The sequence below is a fragment of the Phaseolus vulgaris genome, chromosome 3, assembly GCF_000499845.2.
Source record: "Phaseolus vulgaris cultivar G19833 chromosome 3, P. vulgaris v2.0, whole genome shotgun sequence".
In the NCBI taxonomy this organism is placed as follows: Eukaryota; Viridiplantae; Streptophyta; class Magnoliopsida; order Fabales; family Fabaceae; genus Phaseolus; species Phaseolus vulgaris.
In genome coordinates this window covers 45718130-45740337 of record NC_023757.2, presented here as the reverse complement: position 1 = coordinate 45740337, position 22208 = coordinate 45718130, and the positions used below count along the sequence as shown (strand labels likewise).

The window sequence follows — 22208 nt, the reverse complement described above, 5'->3', positions numbered from 1 at the left end:
TATTTTTTTTATAATATTCAATTAGAGAAAGTTTTGTGCAAGAGTAGTAAAAACTTATATTAAGGAAATAATAAATTATTAAATTATATGTAATTATTGTATGCAATATTGTAATTAATTTAATAATGATAGAATTTCATGATGAGTGAATCTTTGTCTAATTAGATTGGTAACGAGTCTGATAAAAACCTCCTATAAGATTTCACTGCCGAGCAAATTCAGCAATTTACAAAAGCTATTTACTCACTAACAATAACAAATTCAGCAATTTACAAAAGCAATTCAGCAATTGACAAAAGCAATTTCATGATGAGTTAATCCTTGTCTAATTAGATGGTCTCCCTACACTACTATATATTTACTATATATTTATATACATGATGTAAACACAAATAAGAAAATACAAAATATCTTTTTTTCTTCCCAATTTTTATATTATTTTCTTATAACTTCAATAAAATGAAATTGAAAAGGAATGCGGGAAGAGACAGGAATACATTTTATAAGTAAATGACATGAATACATTTGATAAGAAAGTGGCATGTGCCACTTCTTGGGCAGTTTGACATAAAAGTTGAGAAGTGCATTCAAGTTCTTGACCTAAAATTCTATCAGAAAAGCTTTTACAATGGCAGACTGAATTTGAAACTAAAACCAAAAATTAAGCGCTAGCTGCCTTGCTGTGTGCCTGCATATATCTTTACAGTTTACAAAACACTTGGATCTGGACTGTACTCATCTCAGAAGCTCAAAATGAACTGCATTTTAAAGAAATACAACAAAGAGTAAACAAGGCATGCTCAGATTTTTACTCTGATCAAAGCTTGAAATTCCACCCAGCTTCAGGACTTGTGAACTTTGAAACCAAAAACTCTTGGTACATAGTTCTGTGATGGCTTTTGTGGCTTCAGATTCCCGTAAGTCATCAGAAAGAGGTGAGGAAATGTGGCTCCAAAATAAGCTCCATCCATGTCTAGAGGCAGTTCAGGAAATTTGTGTATGAAATACGGGAAAGTATTTCCCTCTTAAGTAATTTAACAACCATAAGCCAAAACATAGGGCATTCCAAAATATCCAGGATCTAGTTAGCAATAACAAAATCTCAACAAAATGATTTGTTAACTGAGTTAATGAAATCACAAAATAAAACAAATCAAGCAAATCTTCCTAATTTTTTTATGCCACTTGTTTCTGGATGGCAGCTATGTGAAAAATGAGGAAAAAAAGACTTCCACTTTCCATTCTTTTTCTGAGTTTTTTTTTCCTAAAAGCATACAAGTCGGCAATTTCAAACAACTGAGGGAGATAAAATATTATGTGTTATTCCCCTAATAATCATATTTCATATACGACATCTCAAATACCAGAAGCAACAAATCGAAGTAAAAAAAACCCTTTTAAGAATAAAGCTTGGTTTTTTAGTGTATATATAGTACTACCAGCTGATCTAAGTAGAAAAAATCCTTTTGATAATTAGTTGAGTTCCTTGTGTCATTCTTAATGATAATTTATGCATGCATGACCAGGAAGACCTCGGGATCAACCCACATTTTCTTTTCTATTTTATATTTTAGATACCAATACAAAAAGAAAAAAAAAAGTAACACGCAGCAAGTAAAATGTACGAGGAAAGTGAAATGCTAGAAAGCCAAAACTTGATATGACAGCTAACAAATTACAACCTTAATTGACAACCAATAAAAGAGTCTAGAAGGCAATGATGAAGTGTATGGATGGAAGAATAACAAAATCCAAATTTTCAAAAGACAAGATAAATAGTTCACAGAAGTTCAACATGGCACTTCAAAGGATACTACCTTGATACTTGGACTTTGGGTAGTAAGTGTCTTCACACTTGGGGCAATATATTTTTACATTACTTGACCTAGGAATATCTGACTGGCCAACTGGAAGGCAGGGTTGTCCAGAGCAATAAACTCTTGGACATCTGCCAAAGTCCAAGTTTTTGAACTTGTGAAGCTGTAGATAATTCAATGTCATTTATCAATCCCATCTTTGTCCATAATAAAACATAAAAAAAAACAGGATAACTAGGAGAAAATCATACCATTGCAGCCATTCCTTTGCTTGTCAAAATGTACCGGGCATGAATCAGACCATAAAGCATCTCTGCTGCAGATTCAATTAACTCATTTTGTTCCTCTGTGAACATGTCTCCTAACAATTGGACAGACGACACTACCAGTCAATCAAGAAAATAGCAGAATGGCTAAAGAGGTAATAGGAAGTCATATAAGTGAACTTCAATTTAGCATCAATGGAAGAAGTTTTTGCCTTACTTTAATCTGAATGCAGTGGTAGCAAAGCAACAGGTATTTTGAATTTCATCACATAACTTGGAATATAAAATAAAAATTGAATTCAAGTAAGAAAAGAATATGCCTACCGTGGGAGGGCTCAACATCCAAAATTAAATCCAATGCATAATCATAGTAAGGCACTTGACTACTTAATCCACAGAGGTTGAAATCATCTTGTACAAAATCATCATCAACTTCACACAAGAATTCATTTCCTCTCAAATTGCAAAACCATGAGATCCAAGATGTGTCATCCCCTTCTGAGACACTAACATCAGATCCTTCAATATCTGTTTCAGATTCCTCTGCATCCAATACACGTAAAAAATAAGGATCAATTCCAAGTAATCATGTTCTCTCCAAAACATTGTCATGCAAAACAATAGGTCTATTTCACTTCTTAGTTAAGTGCCCGCAAATTTTCATATTCCTTTCACTTTTTATCTCACAGAGCCAACAGCTTTGAAAAAGTTGCAAATAACCAAGGCAGTTTCATTTCGAGAGTAGGTAAAATTCTTGTGTGAGCATTTAAAGAATTTCATAACTTTTAGAAAACTCAAATATATTAAATTTAAATTTCTTTTATTTTAAATTCTATAATTATTTAAATATTTTGTTTGGATTAGACAATTCATATTTATTGAATTTGAATATTTTTTAATTGGATGGAGTATTTTAATTATTACTAAATAAATACGAAAATTTATTTATGTATAAAAAAAATTTAATAATTTAAATATTAGTTAACATCACTAAGATTTTCAGATCTAGCCTGTTTTCAGTTGACACAAATTCTTTACTCACGTTAATTAAGATTTTTTCTCTCCAAAACCTTTGGGGGAGGCTTTTTTTATCAATTTTTACTAGAGTCTACTAAAATTTCTTCCAACTAACATTACTGGAAAAAAAAAGTTCTAATTGGCCAAAGTATTCCCCTCAACATTAGAAGGAAAAAATCTCGACAAACTTCAGACAAAAAAAAAAAACTTTAAGATGTCAATAGAAAAATAATCTCTGCAAGGATTAATAAAAAATAACTGCAATAGACTCTAATAGAACAAATTTCTAGCTGACATCCAAAATAAAAAATAGTGACTCTATTTGAGAAAACCTTAACTAACATTGACCTTAAAATAGCATTGCATATAAATAAAATGTACCAAGAATAATCACTATTAAGGTTGATTAAGAAACCTTGACATATATGCATAAAAAAAATAGTTTCGCTAAAATCAATAAAATGTTGTGGTTTATGTTGACAAAAAAATAGCCCAACCCATATTAATCAAGAAAATATTGACCAATATTAATTAAGAATTAATTCTGACCTGCATGTTTTGACATGAATTGAAGATATGACAATTGGTGTCAACAAGAAATAAACAAGAATTATCTTCTACAAAACATTGTTGATGTCCTTTGAGAAATCTCTCACTAACTTCAACTAAAAAATAACAGTAACATATATAATAAAAATAAAAATATATCAATAATTATTGAAAAATAATCACGATGAATTTGAGCATGAAAGAAACCCCATCCACACTAATTGAAAAGTCTTGATTGTGCGTGCAGCATCATGACCGATGTCTAGACAATGCCTCAATCCAAATTAATTCAATAACACGATAAACAAATATACGAACAATTTCAAATTCTTAAATTTTATTTTATAGAATTTAAAATTATCAACTTTTAATTAATTAAATTACTCTAAAAAAATATTTTAAATTTCTTATCAAAGAATATATTTTATGATTAACATTTGAAATGAGTTAGTATCTGCATAATTGTCTTGTCCAAAACACTCTAGGGTAGAAAAACAGAGATATTAGAGTATGATGATCCTGGGCTTCCAAAACTGCCCCACTCATGCGAATGAAGAGAAATCATAATATACGACCTTAAATTCCATAATTTGAATACCGAAGCATGAAACAATTATCTGAAAGAGGTGAGTTGAATTCATGCATTGAGATGGAAGATTGGAGAATGATTTGTTTTTGTTGAATAAATGAAAGAAAGAAATGCGGTGTTTGTAAAAAGTGATAAAATGAATAAAAAAGCTGGGGGGAAAGGAGAAAGAGAAAACCGTGTTGGTTGTTAGGGAGGGAGAGACAGCGACGGTGAGAGTTGTTTGGCCTTGCAGTGGAAGGAGAGGGTTGTTGTTGTTGCTGCTGCTGCGTCTTCTCCTTGATTCGCTTCCGAACAACAACACTTTCTCCTTCTCTTCCTTTGTAATCATTCATACCCTCCTCCTTTCCTCTTTTCCCTCTTCTCCAATTTCCAATATCCAATCTCCAATCGCCAATCTCCAATCTCTATATTAATACATGTTTTCACGATTACGATGCTTCTTCTCACTGTCTCTCTTGTTCTCATCCATTCTCTAACAAGAAATGATTATTAGTTTGTTAGTTTCATTAATTAAATATAAGAGTTCCATTCACAATCTCATTTTTAGTAACTTCTCTCTCTTCTCCATGCGTCTACGTGTCTCCTGCCTACTTGCCCAACCATTCTTCCCATGGGGACCCTCTCTTTATTTATTACGTACCATGTTTCTTCCCATCTTTTCGCTTCCACCATCAATAACATATTTCTTCCCTTTTACACTCACCATTCTCAGAAACATATCAACATTATAATAATAGTGCCACTAATATAACAGTGTCTACACTTTAACCTTTTTCTACCTGTTATATTAAATGTTTTTATCTGTCCACTAAATATAAACATGCTTCAGTTTTTGCTATAATTAATATAAAAGTCAATATTTTTGTCATGCATGCCAATTTATAATTAGATGATAATATGTTTGGAAGAGTTATGATATATATATATATTAAGAACTAAAATAAACTTTTACTATAGAGCTTAATTGACTGTCAATTTGTTGATTTGTAATATTATACTTGTTTCCACCTTGTAAAGTGGAGCATGTTCTTTGGAGTTGGCTGGGAGGTGGTATCTGTTTTCAAATGAATCGAGCCACATTGCAATCATTGTTGAATTCTGCAAACATAGTACAACACTCATGTTGTAACGGTATGACTGCATATTGTTTAAGATTATTTGGTCTTGGTATCAGTATTACCTACTGCTACAGTAAAAGTATTTCATCAAGCTTATGATTGAATTTCAAAATTTGAAAGCTTTTAGGGCGCCTATGCACCACCTTCTTCTACAAATATTGTACGGGTGAATTGATTTTAATTTGATTTATTCAACGCAATACTGATGATTTTCACATGGTAGTTTTGGACATGCCAGTGATGGTGGTACTTTTAAGGATAGTGGGGGTGATTTGGCATGTATAATGTTTTGCAGCATATTTTGGGTTTGCGATTTCATTGCACGCTGAAATAGAGGCGGTAATAATTGCTTTGGAGCATGCTTTCAACGAAAAACGGTTAGATATGTGTCTCTAATTTGATTTGAAATTGGTAGTGACTTTTAGAATTATGAGACTGGATTTTTCAATTAGAATTACTTCTTTCCATATGTGATATATGTATATAAAAGTAATACCTGTGCACACAAATTGGTAAATTATAATGTTCATAATAGGTAACATTTTGTTTAGGAAGACCTTCTACTTAACTTTCTCAGTTATTAGTTCCTAGCATAAATACTATTATATGGTATTGATCTTGTTTAAAACTTTATAATATTTAACTACTTAAGTCAGAAAAGGGATGCAAAAGATGGTGAGTAATTGCGGGAATTGCAAGACGCGACCCATACCAAGCTTCCTATGAGAGCAGTGTTCTAGAATGAAATAAAAGGGATGTTAGCATTAAGAATATACAGGTGGGGAAAGGCACATTTAAGTACAGTAATAGTATGATGCCATAGTTTAGTCATCGGCAAAATATCTCTCCTCTGCATCAATATTGGCCTCCCTCTGCCAATGATCGTCGAGGGTCTCGTCATTATCTATTTTAGAGTAATCAAGATGTTCCTGATCTTCGCCTAAAAGAAACTTCTGCTGCATAATGTAGGTGAATTGATCCATCCTGTCCTCCAGTTCTTCTGCAGATACTGTTTGTTCCAAACTAACTCTGCCTGGATTGGATAGGGAATCATCATTTACAACAGCCTCATTAAGGTCTCTCTGCCAGTAGGAAATAGCAAAATAACTATTCAAGTCCCCAAAACATATAGTAACCGTCATACGGAAACAATACATAGTTTCATTAATAGCCAAACTATTCAAAACAAAGAATTCAAGCAAGAGATATAATACAATAACAGGGTATATAATATAATCCAAAAACAAACGCAAAAAAATAACTTCATTGCTTCAATGTCTTGAATACGCGGTGTTATCACTGGATCCCCATAATTATTGAATATATTAATTTCAATGTTTTGCTAATAGTGACCATCATAAAAAGCACAGTCGCAGTTACTACATATTAGATCAGTCCTTGTAAGCTAATTCACAATTACGTGGGTCAAATCAAATGAAGAAAATAGTACCATGAAATGGATTCCAAATAGTGACATGCGGTTGAAATTATGTAACAGATTTGAAGTAAGAACTGAAGTATGCAGTTGATTTAGATTATTTATCAAAAAACCCTCTACCCTAACTCGTTATCTAGAGAAAAATTAACCTTCGAAATATAATTACTTGCAACTTAATTGATACATTAATCATCAGTTGAAACCAATTAATCTTCATCATAAGGAGAAAAACCATCTTAATCTCCCTCTTAACCCATCTGTTTAAGTTATAAGCCCCCTGCTCTTCCAACTATCACCTCAGAACTAATTCTCGAACTACTATGTAAACTCATTCTACAACTTCCTGAGACCTATCAGGAATCAGAATTATCAGAGAAGAATTTTTACATAATGCAAAAATGATTAGCTAATTGGCACAAGTATATGTATTAGATGCTATTCATATTATTTAGAGAGACCAATACAAAGTTATATATCATGAGTCATTTTTCTCTCTGAGTAAATATGATGTAGAGTTTTAATTCAAATAAAAATTAGAATATGCAAAAGCAGATTATCAATTCCAAATGTGGTGTGAAACAAAGTTAGGCATATCCTCAAGAGCATTGGGACCAGAAGATAACTTATTATGATAATACAATACAAGATAGATGATGATGTTATAAAAAAGAGGGTCTTGTTCATGCCGAGAAAGTGTGGGTCAACTGTTCTTAAATTGTTCAGCCAGGTTGCTTTATGAATTCCTCGTTCAGGGCAATTTGAGTGTAGTAAGTCCCCAGATAAATATTTTATTACTAGCCTTCATAGTTTTGGTAGGATAAATAAGCTAATTTTTTTGTACCAATGAACAACCTATGCTGCTTCAATAGCATGGTTTATTTAATTTATCGAATAAAAATTTGAATCATGAATCATTTAGGTACAATGAAAGACCACTTCAAATATAGTGTAAACAACATAAACTAGAAATAGATAAAACAACTTAAGCAAAAGTCAAACATAATAAAACAATTATTCCATACTTAAGTTTGTGAGGTTTTTTTTTTTTTTTTTGAGAAAAATGGAAACAAAACAATTAAATAGCTAAGTACATGCATTGAATCAGTAAGTGACATAAAAGCGGAATAACCAAATAGGATAACAAGAGTTTCTTCAAATTCCTTTCCACCTAAAAATTTAAGCTCACGTGACTTTTTAATTTTTTCATAAAAATTGGTGAAAAGGTGAAAAAACATACTATTAGTTGAATCGTATCATAGGTAAAAAATACACCGATTCATTAATGTATTGTAAGATACAAAGCCATCTAAGATTCATCTTAAGATACAGATCAGTAGAGACATCAAATTGTGCTTCGCTAGACTCTAATAACAATGAATAGGACCCAAACTCTGACATGTTTAAGGCTTCATTGGCACAGCACTAGATTTATGATACTTCTTTAGTGTTACACAGTCAGCCTTCTTAGCGGGATTTTGTTAACAAATATCTTGAGGAGCTTAACAGCTTTGTTCTTTATATATATATATATATATATATGTGTGTGTGTGTGTGTGTGTTTTTTTCTAAGTTGTTAGCTGTTTCGTTCTCTCGATTAGGAGGATTTTCCATATCCCTCTTCCCCATTGTAATTTCTCTTCATCTTATTTTTACTTACATCCGATTAAACAAGAACAACAACAATAGCCTTGTTATCCCACCAAGTGGAACGACTATGCGAACCACACATCACCAATCAATGAGCTCAGTTAAAAACCAAATTTTGACTGATATTATTTATCCTAGTTAAACAGAAGAAAAGACAAATAAATACATGATTGAGAGTTTAAAGCGTTGTACCTCTACAGGCTGTTCGTTGCTACCACCTCTTCTCTCGTCATCCACTTTCTCCTCCTCCGCCTCGTCGTCGTCCTCCTCCTCCTCCTCCTCCTCCTCCTCTTCTTCTTCTTCTTCCTCCTCCTCTTGAATTCTGTCATTACCAACCCAGTCTCTTTCCGGCACTCCCATCCTTTGCTGCTCCCCTCTAATTTTTGCAACCAGCGCCGCTTCATCACACCTTCTCATCAGAGTCTCCGACCACCGCTCCCCCGGCCGTGCCATGCGTCTGCCGCTCTGGTCCTGAAACTTGCCCACATACTCATGATGCAGATATGGCTCTCTCTCCCTCATGGCCTCCTCAGAGAAGTAGTGGCCACCGCACACCAATCTATCCAAATAAGCCCGCCTCCGGTTCTTCACCGTCACCGACCTCATCCTCAACTCCTCCTCCGACGGACTCATTATGCTACGCAACCGCTTCATGTGCCAATTAATCTCATAATCGTCTTTCATCGAGTCGAATTCACTAAGTTCATTGCCCGTAAGCTTGGAACCGTATCGTTCTACACACAATACAACAATACATACAATTCAGGTACTCATTATCTCGTCTCTTACCTAAGTTAGGGTTTAATTAGGATTCGATTACAGCAAGGAAATATCGAAACACGCACATATGAATTGAATAAAGAAAGGGAACAAAGTGGGAGGTGAGCATTAACTAACCTAAGAAAAGAGCAACGTCTCTTGAGAGAAGATCGCGGAAAATGGCTTTGCGTTGAGAAGGGAGAGAGACAGTGGATTCGAGCGCGCGAGGAAAGTAAAGGTTCTCCAAACATGACAGTCTCCCTGAAATTCTCTCTTTCGCTTCCTCACTCATCGTCCTCACCGTCTCTTTCTTCTGCTCCATCTCTTCTTAGTTCTTTTGTTTTGCGACCAACATCAACTCTTTATATAGGCCCGTTTACGCCTTTTGGACCAATCTACAAAGCCCATTTCGCTGTGTTTTAAAAAAAAAAGTTTGGAATGTAAAATCGAACTACAAGATTATATTCTTATTTAATTATTATCTTTCCTGATTTACAATTTTTAATAAATAAAAGGAATGGTTTTAAAAGAAAGTATTAGAAATTCGATTATTAATTTTTTTTAATAAATGAATTAAAAAATGTTTCACTATTTTGTAGGTTGGGTTTGATGTGTTTTTTTTTTTTTTTTTATGTAGCATTGTTTGATTTTATTTTAAACATAATTATGGTACCCCAAGTATGCAATAAAAAGTCATCTATTTTAAATCTCCTAAAATTTAGAAAAAAAAGAAAACACGTGTTCAATTCAAATATAAATAGAGTATGCAGTATACACATAAATAGTCTAACTTTTGTACGTAAGAAATTATGTAAATTAATTTTTATAAAGTGACTCATATGACTTAGAGTTTGGGCTTTGGGCCCAAATATGATTTAATAATAATAATAGAATTAAAGACCCATTGGTTAATGTGAGAAATATATATATGATGATATACCTAATGGAAAACCTACATTTGATGGAGATTGGGTACTAAAGGTTATAGGGTTCTGCAAATAATATAACACTATGAAAGATAAATGGAATATGCATGAATTGCATAGCATGTTAGTTCAGGAAGAGACTAGATTGAAGAATCGAGGAAATCACTCCATACATTATGTGAACAATCAGGGAGCTGGAAAGAAGGTCTTCAAGAAACATGGAAAGGGTAAAGGACCACTGAAGATAAATGAGTCCTCTACTACGCTCCAGAAGAAGAATGACAAATGTCATTTCTGCAAGAAAGCTGGACATTTCCAAAAGGATTGTCTGAAACGTAAGGCTTGGTTCGAAAAGAAGGGGATTACTTTCAACCTGAACCATAAAGCCAAATGAAAAGTTTGTCTTCATGGGGAATAGAGAGAAGGTTCCAGTGAAAGCAGTTGGCTCGACACTGGATTTTATTTAGATTTAATGGATAATTTTTTTATTTATTTTATGTACCTAGGGTATCTAGGAATTTAGTTTTATTGTCTAAACTTGATGATGTTGGATACTCTTTTATATTTGGGAATGTTTCAGTTTATATCACTGTACCTGTTTCATTGTGGATGTATGCTTTAAAAACTGCCATGTATCTGTTGAACAGGGTTCCTACTAAGGCAGTTCAAAAGACACCTTTTGAATTGTGGACAGGAAGGAAACCCAGTTTGAGACACCTGCATGTTTGGGGATGTCAAACAGAAGTTAGAATATACAATCCGCAAGAAAAAGAAATTGGATGCAAGAACAATCAGTGGATATTTCATTGGTTATCCAGCAAAGTCAAAAGGGTATATGTTTTACTGTCCTACCCATAGCACAAGAATTGTTGAATCTGGAAATGCACAGTTCATTGAAATTTGTGAAACCAGTGGGAGTGATACTTCACAAAATGTGGAGATTAAGGAAGTTAGAGTACAAGTTCCTTTAACTAGTACCTTTACTTCAAGTATTGTTGTTCCTAATGTAGTTGAGTCACTCAACAATGAAGAAGAACAACAAATTAATGATCATGAAGTTAACAATGAACCTGTAGTAGAACAACCACAAGAAATAGTATTAAGAAGATCTCAAAGAGAAAGAAAGTCTGCTATTTCGAATGATTATGTGGTTTATCTACAAGAGTCAGAAAATGACTTAGGTATTGATAATGATCCAGTTTCATTTTCAGACGCCATCAATTTTGATAAGTGGTTAGATGCTATGAAAGATGAGCTTAAATCAATGGCATAGAATGATGTATGGGGCCTTATAGAATTGCCAGAAGGATGCAAGAGAGTCGGGTGTAAATGGGTCTTTAAGACTATATGTGACTCTCATGGCAACTAATGATCTTGGTCTATTAAGTGAGACTAAGAAGTTTCTCTCTAATAACTTTGAGATGAAAGATATGGGTGAGGCATACTATGTGATAGGAATTGAAATATTCCGTGACAGATCACAAGGATTGTTAGGTTTGTCTCAGAAATCATATATTAATAAAGTTTTAGAGAGATTCAGAATGGATAAATGTTCGACATCTCCTGTTCCAATACAGAAAGGAGACAAATTTAGTCTCATGCAATGTCCAAAGAATGATTTGGAACGGAAACAGATGGAGAATATACCTTATGCATCTATTGTTGGGAGTTTAATGAATGCTCAAAACTTGTACACGACCAGATATTAGTTTTGCAGTTGGTATGCTTGGTAGATACCAGAGTAATCCAGGATTGGATCATTGGAAAGTTGCAAAGAAAGGTTTAAGATACTTGCAAGGAACGAAAGATCACATGCTTACTTATAAAAGATCTGATCATCTTGAGGTGATTGGATATACAGATTCAGATTTTGCTGGTTGTGTGGATACACGAAAGTCTACATTTGGTTATGTGTATCTTTTAGCCAGAGGAGCGATTTCATGGAAAAGTGCGAAGCAGTCAGTCATTGCTGCGTCCACTATGGAAGATGAATTTGTGGCATGCTTTGAGGCCACAGTTCAGGCTAATTGGTTGCGGAATTTAATTTCAGGACTTGGAATTGTTGACAGTATTGCCAAGCCGCTGAAAATTTATTGTGATAACTCCGCAGCAGTCTTCTTTTCTAAAAAACGACAAGTATTCCAAAGGTGCTAAACATATGGAATTGAAATACTTTGTCGTTAAAGAAGAAGTTCAGAAGCATAAAGTGTCAATAGAACGTATTAGCACTGATCTTATGATTGTTGACCCTTTAACAAAAGGGTTACCGCCCAAAAACATTTACTGGTCATGTTGTAAATATGGGCATTATGTTACTAGTGAATTATGAATGTTGCTATCAATGCTTATTTGACACTTTGAGCTCATTGATAAATAAAGTTTCTGAAATTTATGTTGTTTTCTACTTTATGTATATGCATGCAAATTATGTTATTATGTTGTGGAAAACAAATTATGTTGTTATTGATGACAATGACATTATGTTTGAACCTATTATGAATTTCTCACTATAAAGCCATATTAAGGAGAAAAGATGATATAGTAGTACATGGAAGGAAATGTGTCGATTAAAATGACATATAACCGCCATGACTCTTATTATTTCTGTATCCTTGATTATGATTAATGATAGAACCAATTTATGTAAGGCCTTTTAAATGCGCATTTATGTAATTATTAAATCATGAAAATATTATAACTCATATGAGTCAAGTGGGAGAATGTAAGAAATTATGTAAATTAATTTCTATAAAGTGACTCACATGACTTAGAGTTTGGGCTTTGAGCCCAAATATGATTTAATAATAATAATAGAATTAAAGGCCCATTGGTTAATGTGAGAAATATATATCTGATGATATACCTACTGGAAAACCTACATCTGATGGAGATTGGGTACTAAAGGTTATAGGGTTCTGTCTCTGCAAATAATAGTTGTCTCACTGTTAGCCATCACGAAAGTGTGTGTGACAAGAACGGAATTGCTAAGAGATAGATTGGGAGAAAAGGAGATAAAGTAACTGCTCAATTAGGATCACTCATGGATAAAGTTAAGTGTCTATTCCTTTTTGATTGTGATTGTATGATTGTGTGAGAATCATGATATGATAAGATCTATATGTGAACATAATTGTATGTGTTCAATTTACGTTTATTCATGTTTTAAACCTACATTGTATACTATGAGTTTCTTAAAATTAATGTTTGGTTAAAATTATAAAAAAACCATTTTTTAACTAAAATTAATAACTATTTGTTTGGATTGGACAATACAAAAGCCTTATTTTAATTTTATAATTATATAAAATATCTTATAAACACTAATAAAATAAAATGTTGTCTAGAAAATGCATTTTTAATTAAAAGGGATTATTATATTTTAATTAATTTAAAAATAATATTAGAAGTAAACAATTAAAATGTCAGAATTATTTTAAAAGTATATACATAAAAAATAATTAATGGTGTACACCTCTTAATTCGTTTATTGTAGCATTTGATTGTAAAATGTACAACTTTATTTGGTTGTTCTTTATTCACATTTTCAGTACCTTAAGGATTATTATTTATTATCAACGTTAAATGTTTTATACACATATAGATCTTGACATGAAATTAAAACAAAAATAATTAAAATAAAATAAAAAATCAATTACAACATGAAATCAAAATTACTTGCATAGTGCAACACTACAATACAAATATGTTATTTTTCTAACCCATCATTATTTGTATGTTATGTTTCTCATTATTCCAACTAAGTCTAATGTCTTTCTCAATTAACTTAATAAAAGATTGAAAATTATTTTTTAATGAATCTTTAATTTTTTCCCTCCCACAGTTTTTCCAATCTTCCTTACTCAAAATGTGTTTCTTGCCAACTGGAAATATATCTATCTCTTTAATACATATTTTCAAGAAATTTTAAAATCCCAGGGTCTGTTTTATACTGTGGCTAGCTTTCTAGTGTTCTAAATGATAAAGGTGTAATTATATCATGAAATAACAACATATGATTCTTATTCAATCATTTAAAAATCTGATTAATTAAGATACTAATCACAAATGCATAATTTTAAAATCTAGCTAGTAGAAGATGAAATCATTCTAAATGAGTTTTAGCAATTTAATAAATATAAACTTCTAGCAAACAACATAAACATGCTTATTTTCCCACCTAACACATAATTTCTTACTAAAAATTACTCACAAACAAAGAGAATTATATCAAAATATTATGGAAAAAATATTTTTGTATATTCATTCAACGCACGTTTACTCCCTGTTATTTTTTACACTAGAATCAAAATCAATAATTCACTCCCTGTTACCACTCATATGATTGAAATAACCTATGTTTAAGTATCAACTTAAAACATATTCATCCTGATTTGTAGTGGCCATCAATAATACTTGATCAATATCAGAATCTTCATCTTTCTTGGATAATTATCCAGTGTTGTTACTGTGATCAGTTTCCCAACATTCAGCTGCAAAATGACCATACTTACCACAATTATAACACTACGGTTTTCTTTTATCATGGAATTTCTTGAATCCATGATCTTGACTCACTCTGCCAGTAGCCAACTTCTGCCTTTGCACACTGTTTTGACTCTGGATCTGATTGCTTGAAGCAGATCAATCACTTGATTGACCTCCTTTTGCTCTTCCTCATCCTTTCTTTTTTCCAACCATTTTTTCCTCTTCCTTTGCCAGCAATTTGAGCCTGGAAAACTTGCTTTATTATCTTTTCTTTTCCTTTTCTTGAAACTAATCGTTGCTCATATGCTTCAAGGGAATTCTGGAATTCTTCTACTGTCATTGCATCCAACTCCTTGGATTCTTCAATGTCCACAACAATGTGATCAAAGGCAGGAGTCAAAGTTCTAAGAATCTTCTCAACCACCTTTGAATCAGGAATTGCTCATCACAACATCGCATGGAATTTGCAATTGCTTGAATTTTACTGAAATAATCATTCATTGATTCTTGATCAGCCATGGACAATAATTCAAATTGTCTTATGAGTGATTGCAATCTCACTTTATTAACCCTGCCAGTATTTCCATAGGTTTGTTCTAATATGTCCCAAATATGCTTAACAGACTAAGATTTTGAGATCTTCTAGAAAATGGCAGCTGAAACACATTGATGTAGCAACATTCATGCCTTGCAGTCAATCTTTTTACTTTCTTTTAATTGTTTCTCAGACTTTTTCTTCTGCTCCTCCTCAGTTTCAAGCCCAATCTTGACAACTTCTTCCAATTCTTGAAAATCAAGAAACCACTCTCCTGAGAATTGATCTTCTTTGAATTGAAATTGTAAATGTATTATTCATAAAACTGTCTTGATACAAAAGTGTGATACATTTATTTATAATTGTCAAAACCATAATGAATAGAGAAACATTCTAATAACATAAATAATTAGCTTAGGATTTGATTGTTTTAAGAGTTAACAAAGTAACTCTTTATTTAGCTTATTCCAATATCCGTAATTATGTCTTTGGAGTTTCCAACATACATGACTATCGAGGAAAAACAAAAAGGTGAAAGAAAATTTTGTAGAATATATTATGGAAAATATCATAATATTATGAAAAATATATTTTTGTATATTCATTTAATGTATGCCTACTATTTATATACAATCAGATTCGAGAGACATGCTCCATATAATTTCCTACTCCATATGTTATGCCTATTTGTCAGGAATTACACCAAATTATTGTTTTATTTACATTGATACACTTTCTATACTCATTTGTATGAAAAATATAATAATTTTAATAAATCATATATTGAATTTGAAATTATGTGATAAATAATACTTTTAATATTTTTTAATAAATAATGTATCCTACCAGTAGAATGTTAGAACTATACTGATACTAATGTCAATCAAATAAATGATTTACACATAAAACTAAAGAAATATTCTCAATAGGAAGATACAAGAAATATTTAAATTACAATTATAATATAAGTAAAAACATATATCATATCTTTAAATAAATTAATCTCCAAATCCCAACTACCAATTGAAAGAACAAGATAAAAAAAGGAAGAACATGATTGTCCGAAAAAATTAATAGTTTATTATTATTACCAAATGTTAAAAATAAGCATGATATTGGAGGTTAAAAAGATTATCCTAATTTTTCAACTTCATTTGTTCAAATTAAAAAAGGTAACAGCAAAAAAATAAGCACACTTCTATTTTGAACAATAATATAAATGGTACAAAGAAAAATTGTGATTCATATTTGAATACATTAAAATATAACAACTTTCCCAAAATTGGATTAAGATCTCAAATAAACTAAGAACGCTCGTTTATTATACAATATAAATTAGAGATTTCATTCACAATTGATTGAACCCAAAAGATTTTATTTTCCAAAAAATTACCATTAACATGAGAATAGAACATAAATGTTAGCACTTTCATAGTGTCCACCAATCCAAGGTGGTTCAAATTTCAAACATACTAAATTACTAATGGACGGAATGAATTGCATTTTCTTTATGGGGAAAAGTTTCTTTCACACTAAATAAGAAAATAACACACATTTCACAATCAATTGTTTTAAATTAAAAAATAAAATAATAATTTATGGATTATGGAGTGAGTGTATTTAACTCTATAGGTGTCAAAGTAGTGATGTCATGACACTTGTTAAATAGAAAGTATTTATTTGATAACTTAAAATAATAATATTTTAGTTCAATTTATTTTATTATTAAAAATAATTTATAAAGTAGGTATATTTGTTAGAGTGTAGTATAAACACATAATGACTGATGTTTGGTAAGGAAACTAACATGTGGTAGATATGTATTGGAATATACGAGAAACATCATGATTGTGCCTCAGTTCTTGTGTTTTGGTCTCTCTCTAAACTCAATCAAAGATGCTATTATTTAGTTTGACTCTTCACGAAACGAAACCACCAAACACACCCCTCCCTAGTTGAGGTCATTCTGTCTTTCCAAATCTTATTCTGTCCCTTCGCTTTCCATTTTTCATCAAATAATAAAATAAAATACAAATTTCAATAGTTCGTCTACAACTGCATCATCCTGACGTATTTTTCGTTTCAGAATTTTACTTCCTACCATTTCTAATCCCATATCAGGAAGATAAATTAAGTTAATCTTACTCGTTATTTTTTTAAGGGTTAATAGATTATCTAATATCTCTAATCAGATAAATTAAAAAGACTATTAATCTGTCTGGCCAAATGAATGACTCGGTGGCATGCTTAGTTATAAGAATTTGATTCTAAAAGATCTCTAAATTTAGTTTACTGTTCTTCCAACTTGTTCTGAACACAACTTTGTACAACTTTTGGATTCCATAAGCTGTTGTTTTTTCATTGCAACTCATGTCAAATATATCTACTAAAAAAATCCCTTAGAAATAAAGGGTCTCCAAACAGGCACTAACATGACATGTGACTAGAAAAATTCAAATGCCAACTTCATTTACAATTTACTGAGTAAGGCTAACTTGACTAATCAAATAAGACTCCCTATATTTCACTCTTTCTTCAACACATCCAATTTTCCCACCAATCGCATAACCTAAAGCTTTATATTTTACGCAGCAACTTCATCCACGTTAGAGTTAAAAATAAAACTTGGGAAAGAAGTTGTTATGTCCCTGCATGTTCAAGATTAACAAATTATTACATATCCAGAATATAAAAAATGGATAAAGGTAAATTCATATGTACCATAAAAATAATTCAACACATACCTCAGATAAGGCAGCGTCATGATTTTTAATAGTGATGGATTCTTAGCAACAAAATTTGTCCATTCCTCCAGGTCTATTTTCCCATCTTCGTTTAGGTCAGCTTCCGAGAAAGTCTAGACAAAAAAAATCCAATGACAGGCTAAGACTTTTATTTAGTTTGTGATAATAAAATCTATTATTTTCCATCATGCAGACAAGGTATCTATTGTTACTTTATATTATACAGGAATTCGATAATAAGCATAAGCCACCTTGTTCAGAATTGTTTCAATGACATCATCTGCCAACTTCATGTCCGATTCATAAAGAAGTGCAATTAACATTTCTTTAACCTGAAAGCACAAAAAAGAAAAATGAACAAGTTTACAAAAAGAAAAATGAATAAGTCCATTCAAATTATAGGACAGGAATGCAGAGGCTGCAAATGGATGCCACGACAAAATACACCAGACCAAAATGTAAATCATCACATCGCAGCCAAGACCTATCTATGCGTAGGTGAGCACTTATTTTGTTTTGTAGCGATGTGCACTTTGTTAGCATGAAGACAGATGAATAAAGAATCATCATCTTACCTCTGCACGCTCTATAAAGCCAGTATTGCGCAAATCATAGAGCCTAAATGAAACTGAAACAAGACATCAATCAACCTAATGTATCAATGGCTAGATCACGCAGTAAGGAATTTAGGATAAAATTGAGGATTTGACTATTAACTTACAGGCTATCTTGTCTTCTAATGACACATTTGGATGGAAAACATTGAGAGATCTAACAAAGTCTTCGAAGTCAATGACTCCCTTCTTCTTGACATCAAATAGATCAAAGATCTGCACGACGGTATCAATGGAAATCTAGTCAACTGAAGGATTACTTCATAGAGATGCCCGAGAGTGACAATGACATAATCAAACATAATCTGCATACATAAATTTGACAAAAACTGGATGGAAGCAAATGGTTCACAATAAATGTTAGGGGCATATGCTGAAAGGTTAATGTATTGAGATTCTTTCAGAAGATCAAAGAGAAACAGAAAATTTCTTCAATCCCTACTTTTATTGCAAATTGTTGATCCAAAGATTACAATGAAATTTTCTTTTGGACAGTCTATAGTCATTCACAAATGCTTTCAAGAAACATTGGCCATTCTAGCATACTTATTACTAACTATCAAGAGAGCAAAAACAGTATAAGTAGGAAGTGTATAGTACCCGAGTTGCAAAAATGTTCTCCTTTTTCTTGTTTTTGAAGATTGCCAATTGAAATTCTTCCTGAAAGGAAAGATCATCAAAACCAAAATATGGACACCGAATTCCATGTGAGAACAAGTTGTCTTAGGACAATAAAGTATATAAAGTATTTTTATCAAATATATGAAAGAAAAGCTTAACAAAAGTGATATTCTATTGTAGATCATTCATGCCTGGAAGCATTATTGAGAAAATAGCAACCGATTATCCTTATATTACACATAATTGAATAATTGGAATATTCCAAACTGAAGTAAAGTACAAATTAAATTCTTGACAAAATTACAAATGGAAATGTATGACCAGATCTCTCATGACAAAATACCCATTGCAAGAGATGTCAGAATATAACTAAGTCCCTCAAAGAATGAGGGGAGGTACAAACCATAAAAAGTAACAATCATCAAAAACAACCTTATGCGGAAAATGGAAAAATGAAAAAAAATCTTAGTACCTTGTTTATCAGTCCATCATCGATAACAGAACTGCTGATGCTCCTAAAAAGCTCATACAGTGCTTCAACCTCACTAACAGTAACTGGGAAATGGAAAACCAAAACTTGATATTAAACTACAAAACTAAATATGGAGAAATAGGCAACAATTTTGTAACAAATGAATCACTAGATGGAAACATTGTTCTAAATAATTGACTGGTAACAGATCCCAAGACAACTATTAAACCCATTTCAATTGATATAAGGATACAAATAAACGCAACTCACTCCAATTTCATTACTTAAATTTGCAAATTTGTTATTGCGTGTGTGAGTAGAAATTTTTTGTAGCAAATGGAAGAGAAAAGAGGCTTTTCTGATTAAGTTAGTGACAGAGTGTAAATTCGAAACTAATGGCAGACTTAGGGAATCTAATTTAACAGAAAAGATGTAAGGTTCTTTAATCTCTTCAATTTTGCAAAAAGCAACCAACAACATTTTCTTCGATTTACTTCACTAGATAAAGAAAAACTAAAATTTACATTATTGCCTTACAGATATACTCCATTTATATACCCACAGATAAAGCAATACTGACAGAGCATGGTCTTTTCACCTTAATGTAGGCAAAATTAAGATAGAATAAGATTGGGTATGACCAAAGGGAAGAGCCTGTTTCTAAAGCTCCACGCTTGCTGACTTTCAACAATAAACCAACCAAAGTAACTTTGTTTTGTTTGTTACAAATTTGCAATCTTTCCCATCCCAAAAACCTCACAGGCGCTGGAACATACCATAAATAACAGCAAGCCCTTACAGATAAAATACTACAACTTTCGTTTTTCATGATTTGTATTATACTTATTAGATTCGTCAAGCAAGAATGCAAGGCCAAAAGTAAATTCACAGAAAAGCAACTCCTCAGAAGGAGATGCAGTCACATATCATTGTACAAGAATTAAAGCATTGCATCCTTTCTCTGGAAGTGTTGATCAACTTACAAGCAGTCTCTGCTGCAAGAGTTACTGTCTTCTCCTGTGCAGGAAACTTTCTTCTTGACCGAGAGACGAAACAGCCCATTTATGGAGAAAATGCAGGTAAGGAAGCACGGCACAGGACCAGCGCTCAAACTTAACTGAAATATATATCATCAAAACCATCTTTAACCATTCCAACCCAACTGAAACACCACAATATTTAATAATAAATAAACAATTCAACCCTACAATAATGCACCGTAGATGGACTAAAAAAACTAAAAGTTATTTTAAAAAAAACTAACAGTGTTCCACTCCAAAGGATTCCAACACTCTATGTCAGAAGCAATAATTGATAATTAACAAATGAAGGCTATGAGCTCAGGTGTCACAAAGAGACATAATTTATGTAATTATTGCAAAGACTTTTTCAAAAACAAGTTACAACCTTAAGAAGCAAAAGGAGCAAATAACAAACATATCGAGTAATCAAGAAATAAAAAAAAAATTGACCTTGAATTCCGATTTATCCCATTACAAGAATGATGAAACAATCCTCAAAAACTTAAAGAACAATCAACATCACATAATCCCATCGACACGTGACACAAGCCAAACTTATTACTTTATTTCCATAATCTGGAAATCACAGCGTACAAAAGGAGTCAAGAAGAACAACGGAAAAACTATTTGTCAAAAAAAAAAGAAAAATGAAAGAAAGAAAGCCCTCAAGCCTAATTGTTCAGCAAAAGAAAAGAAAAACCACAACAACATGAAACCCACATTGTACTTCCTTTTTCCCCTCCCATAAACCCCATCAAAGAAAGGGGCATCTAAATCAAAACAAGTGAAACTCGAAAAAAGAAAAAAAGAATCCTCACAGGGTAAAAATGAGCACAAATCGGAGCCCTGAGAAAAAGATGGAAAAGAAACTGACCCTCTTGAAAAGCGTGTTCAGAAAATGGGCATAAGAGTGCGTTCCGAGAGGGAGGTAGAGAGAGAAAATTTGGATACGCGGAGATGCAGAGAAAGAGAAAGAGCGAAAGGGAAAATGAGACTGTCTTATGCTATGTATGTATGATGCCATATTTATTACCTTTTATATATATATATAAATAAATAAATATATATGTTATTTTTTTGGAAAATATATATTGTATAATTTAGAGATTCACGCTGTCTTGTCTGAACTAAAGTAAAGTTGGAAACGTTAGTCTTAGTTGAGAAGACTTCGTTTGGCAAATAGTTAAAAATTTGAGTTCAAATAAATTCAACTGAAATTAAGACAAATTTATTTATTGTAATTTTTAATTTAAATAAGTCTAGAGACTAATTTTGTTTAATGTGGTAAACGAAAGTGTCGTTGACACAGGTTTGGACGAAAAATAAAAGTTCGTTTGGATCTCCCCAAACACAGCCGATCTTTTTGTTGTTGGATGGCGCCGCGGCAGAACCTATATGCAATTTCATAAATAAAATGCTCATGGAATAACTTTTTGAATTAATTTTGATATTGAATATTTACTAATTATTATTTAAATATACAAAATGGAATCAGTGGGTATCATTTGGAATATTCCTAATATTAAATGGAGGTTTTCCCATTTAGTCAATTGTTGCCTCGCATGGGTTTCCTCTCACTTTGTTTTCTT

The 22208-nt window shown here is 32.1% G+C and overlaps 3 protein-coding genes across 8 annotated transcripts; all 3 read right to left on the bottom strand.

The window, feature by feature from the left end:
• Window positions 1-485: 485 nt before the first annotated feature.
• LOC137808136 (putative casein kinase II subunit beta-4) lies at window positions 486-4736 on the bottom strand. Of its 2 annotated transcripts, none has more exons than XM_068609099.1 (5): window positions 4414-4736; window positions 2408-2626; window positions 2069-2178; window positions 1815-1980; window positions 486-973 (listed from the first exon to the last, which is right to left on the bottom strand). In XM_068609099.1, the coding sequence occupies exons 1-5, from the start codon at window positions 4568-4570 to the stop codon at window positions 843-845; spliced, it is 783 nt and encodes a 260-aa protein (XP_068465200.1). In that variant the 5' UTR covers window positions 4571-4736; the 3' UTR covers window positions 486-842. The 2 variants fall into 2 exon arrangements, with proteins under 2 accessions (XP_068465200.1, XP_068465201.1); XM_068609100.1 differs by having other exon boundaries at window positions 1818-1980.
• A 1354-nt stretch (window positions 4737-6090) lies between these two features.
• Window positions 6091-9544, bottom strand: LOC137808135 (uncharacterized). 2 transcript variants are annotated; one of them, XM_068609097.1, is made up of 3 exons: window positions 9339-9544; window positions 8634-9175; window positions 6091-6438 (listed from the first exon to the last, which is right to left on the bottom strand). In XM_068609097.1, exons 1-3 carry the CDS (start codon window positions 9520-9522, stop codon window positions 6181-6183), a joined length of 984 nt encoding a protein of 327 aa, XP_068465198.1. In that variant the 5' UTR covers window positions 9523-9544; the 3' UTR covers window positions 6091-6180. The 2 variants fall into 2 exon arrangements, with proteins under 2 accessions (XP_068465198.1, XP_068465199.1); XM_068609098.1 differs by having other exon boundaries at window positions 6091-6389; window positions 9339-9542.
• A 7933-nt stretch (window positions 9545-17477) lies between these two features.
• LOC137808134 (calcineurin B-like protein 9) lies at window positions 17478-21643 on the bottom strand. Of its 4 annotated transcripts, none has more exons than XM_068609092.1 (9): window positions 21494-21643; window positions 20581-20714; window positions 19598-19680; window positions 19105-19164; window positions 18612-18720; window positions 18466-18518; window positions 18142-18222; window positions 17891-18003; window positions 17478-17794 (listed from the first exon to the last, which is right to left on the bottom strand). In XM_068609092.1, the coding sequence occupies exons 2-9, from the start codon at window positions 20657-20659 to the stop codon at window positions 17731-17733; spliced, it is 642 nt and encodes a 213-aa protein (XP_068465193.1). In that variant the 5' UTR covers window positions 20660-20714; window positions 21494-21643; the 3' UTR covers window positions 17478-17730. The 4 variants fall into 4 exon arrangements, with proteins under 4 accessions (XP_068465193.1, XP_068465194.1, XP_068465195.1 ...); XM_068609093.1 differs by having other exon boundaries at window positions 20581-20759; window positions 21494-21641; XM_068609094.1 differs by having other exon boundaries at window positions 21438-21627.
• Between the last annotated feature and the right edge of the window lie 565 nt (window positions 21644-22208).

Coding starts and splice junctions, on each gene's coding strand:
- LOC137808136 (XM_068609099.1), bottom strand. CDS start 4,570: ATGAATGATTACAAAGGAAGAGAAGGAGAAAGTGTTGTTGTTCGGAAG. Junction 2,627..4,413: donor CCTCCCTAACAACCAACACG/GTTTTCTCTTTC, acceptor TATTGGATGCAG/AGGAATCTGAAACAGATATT. Junction 1,981..2,068: donor GCAAAGGAATGGCTGCAATG/GTATGATTTTCT, acceptor AATTATCTACAG/CTTCACAAGTTCAAAAACTT.
- LOC137808135 (XM_068609097.1), bottom strand. CDS start 9,522: ATGGAGCAGAAGAAAGAGACGGTGAGGACGATGAGTGAGGAAGCGAAA. Junction 9,176..9,338: donor AGACGTTGCTCTTTTCTTAG/GTTAGTTAATGC, acceptor TATTGTGTGTAG/AACGATACGGTTCCAAGCTT. Junction 6,439..8,633: donor GCAACGAACAGCCTGTAGAG/GTACAACGCTTT, acceptor TCCTACTGGCAG/AGAGACCTTAATGAGGCTGT.
- LOC137808134 (XM_068609092.1), bottom strand. CDS start 20,659: ATGGGCTGTTTCGTCTCTCGGTCAAGAAGAAAGTTTCCTGCACAGGAG. Junction 19,165..19,597: donor ATGATGGACTGATAAACAAG/GTACTAAGATTT, acceptor CTTTCCTTTCAG/GAAGAATTTCAATTGGCAAT. Junction 18,004..18,141: donor TTGAAACAATTCTGAACAAG/GTGGCTTATGCT, acceptor TTTTTTGTCTAG/ACTTTCTCGGAAGCTGACCT.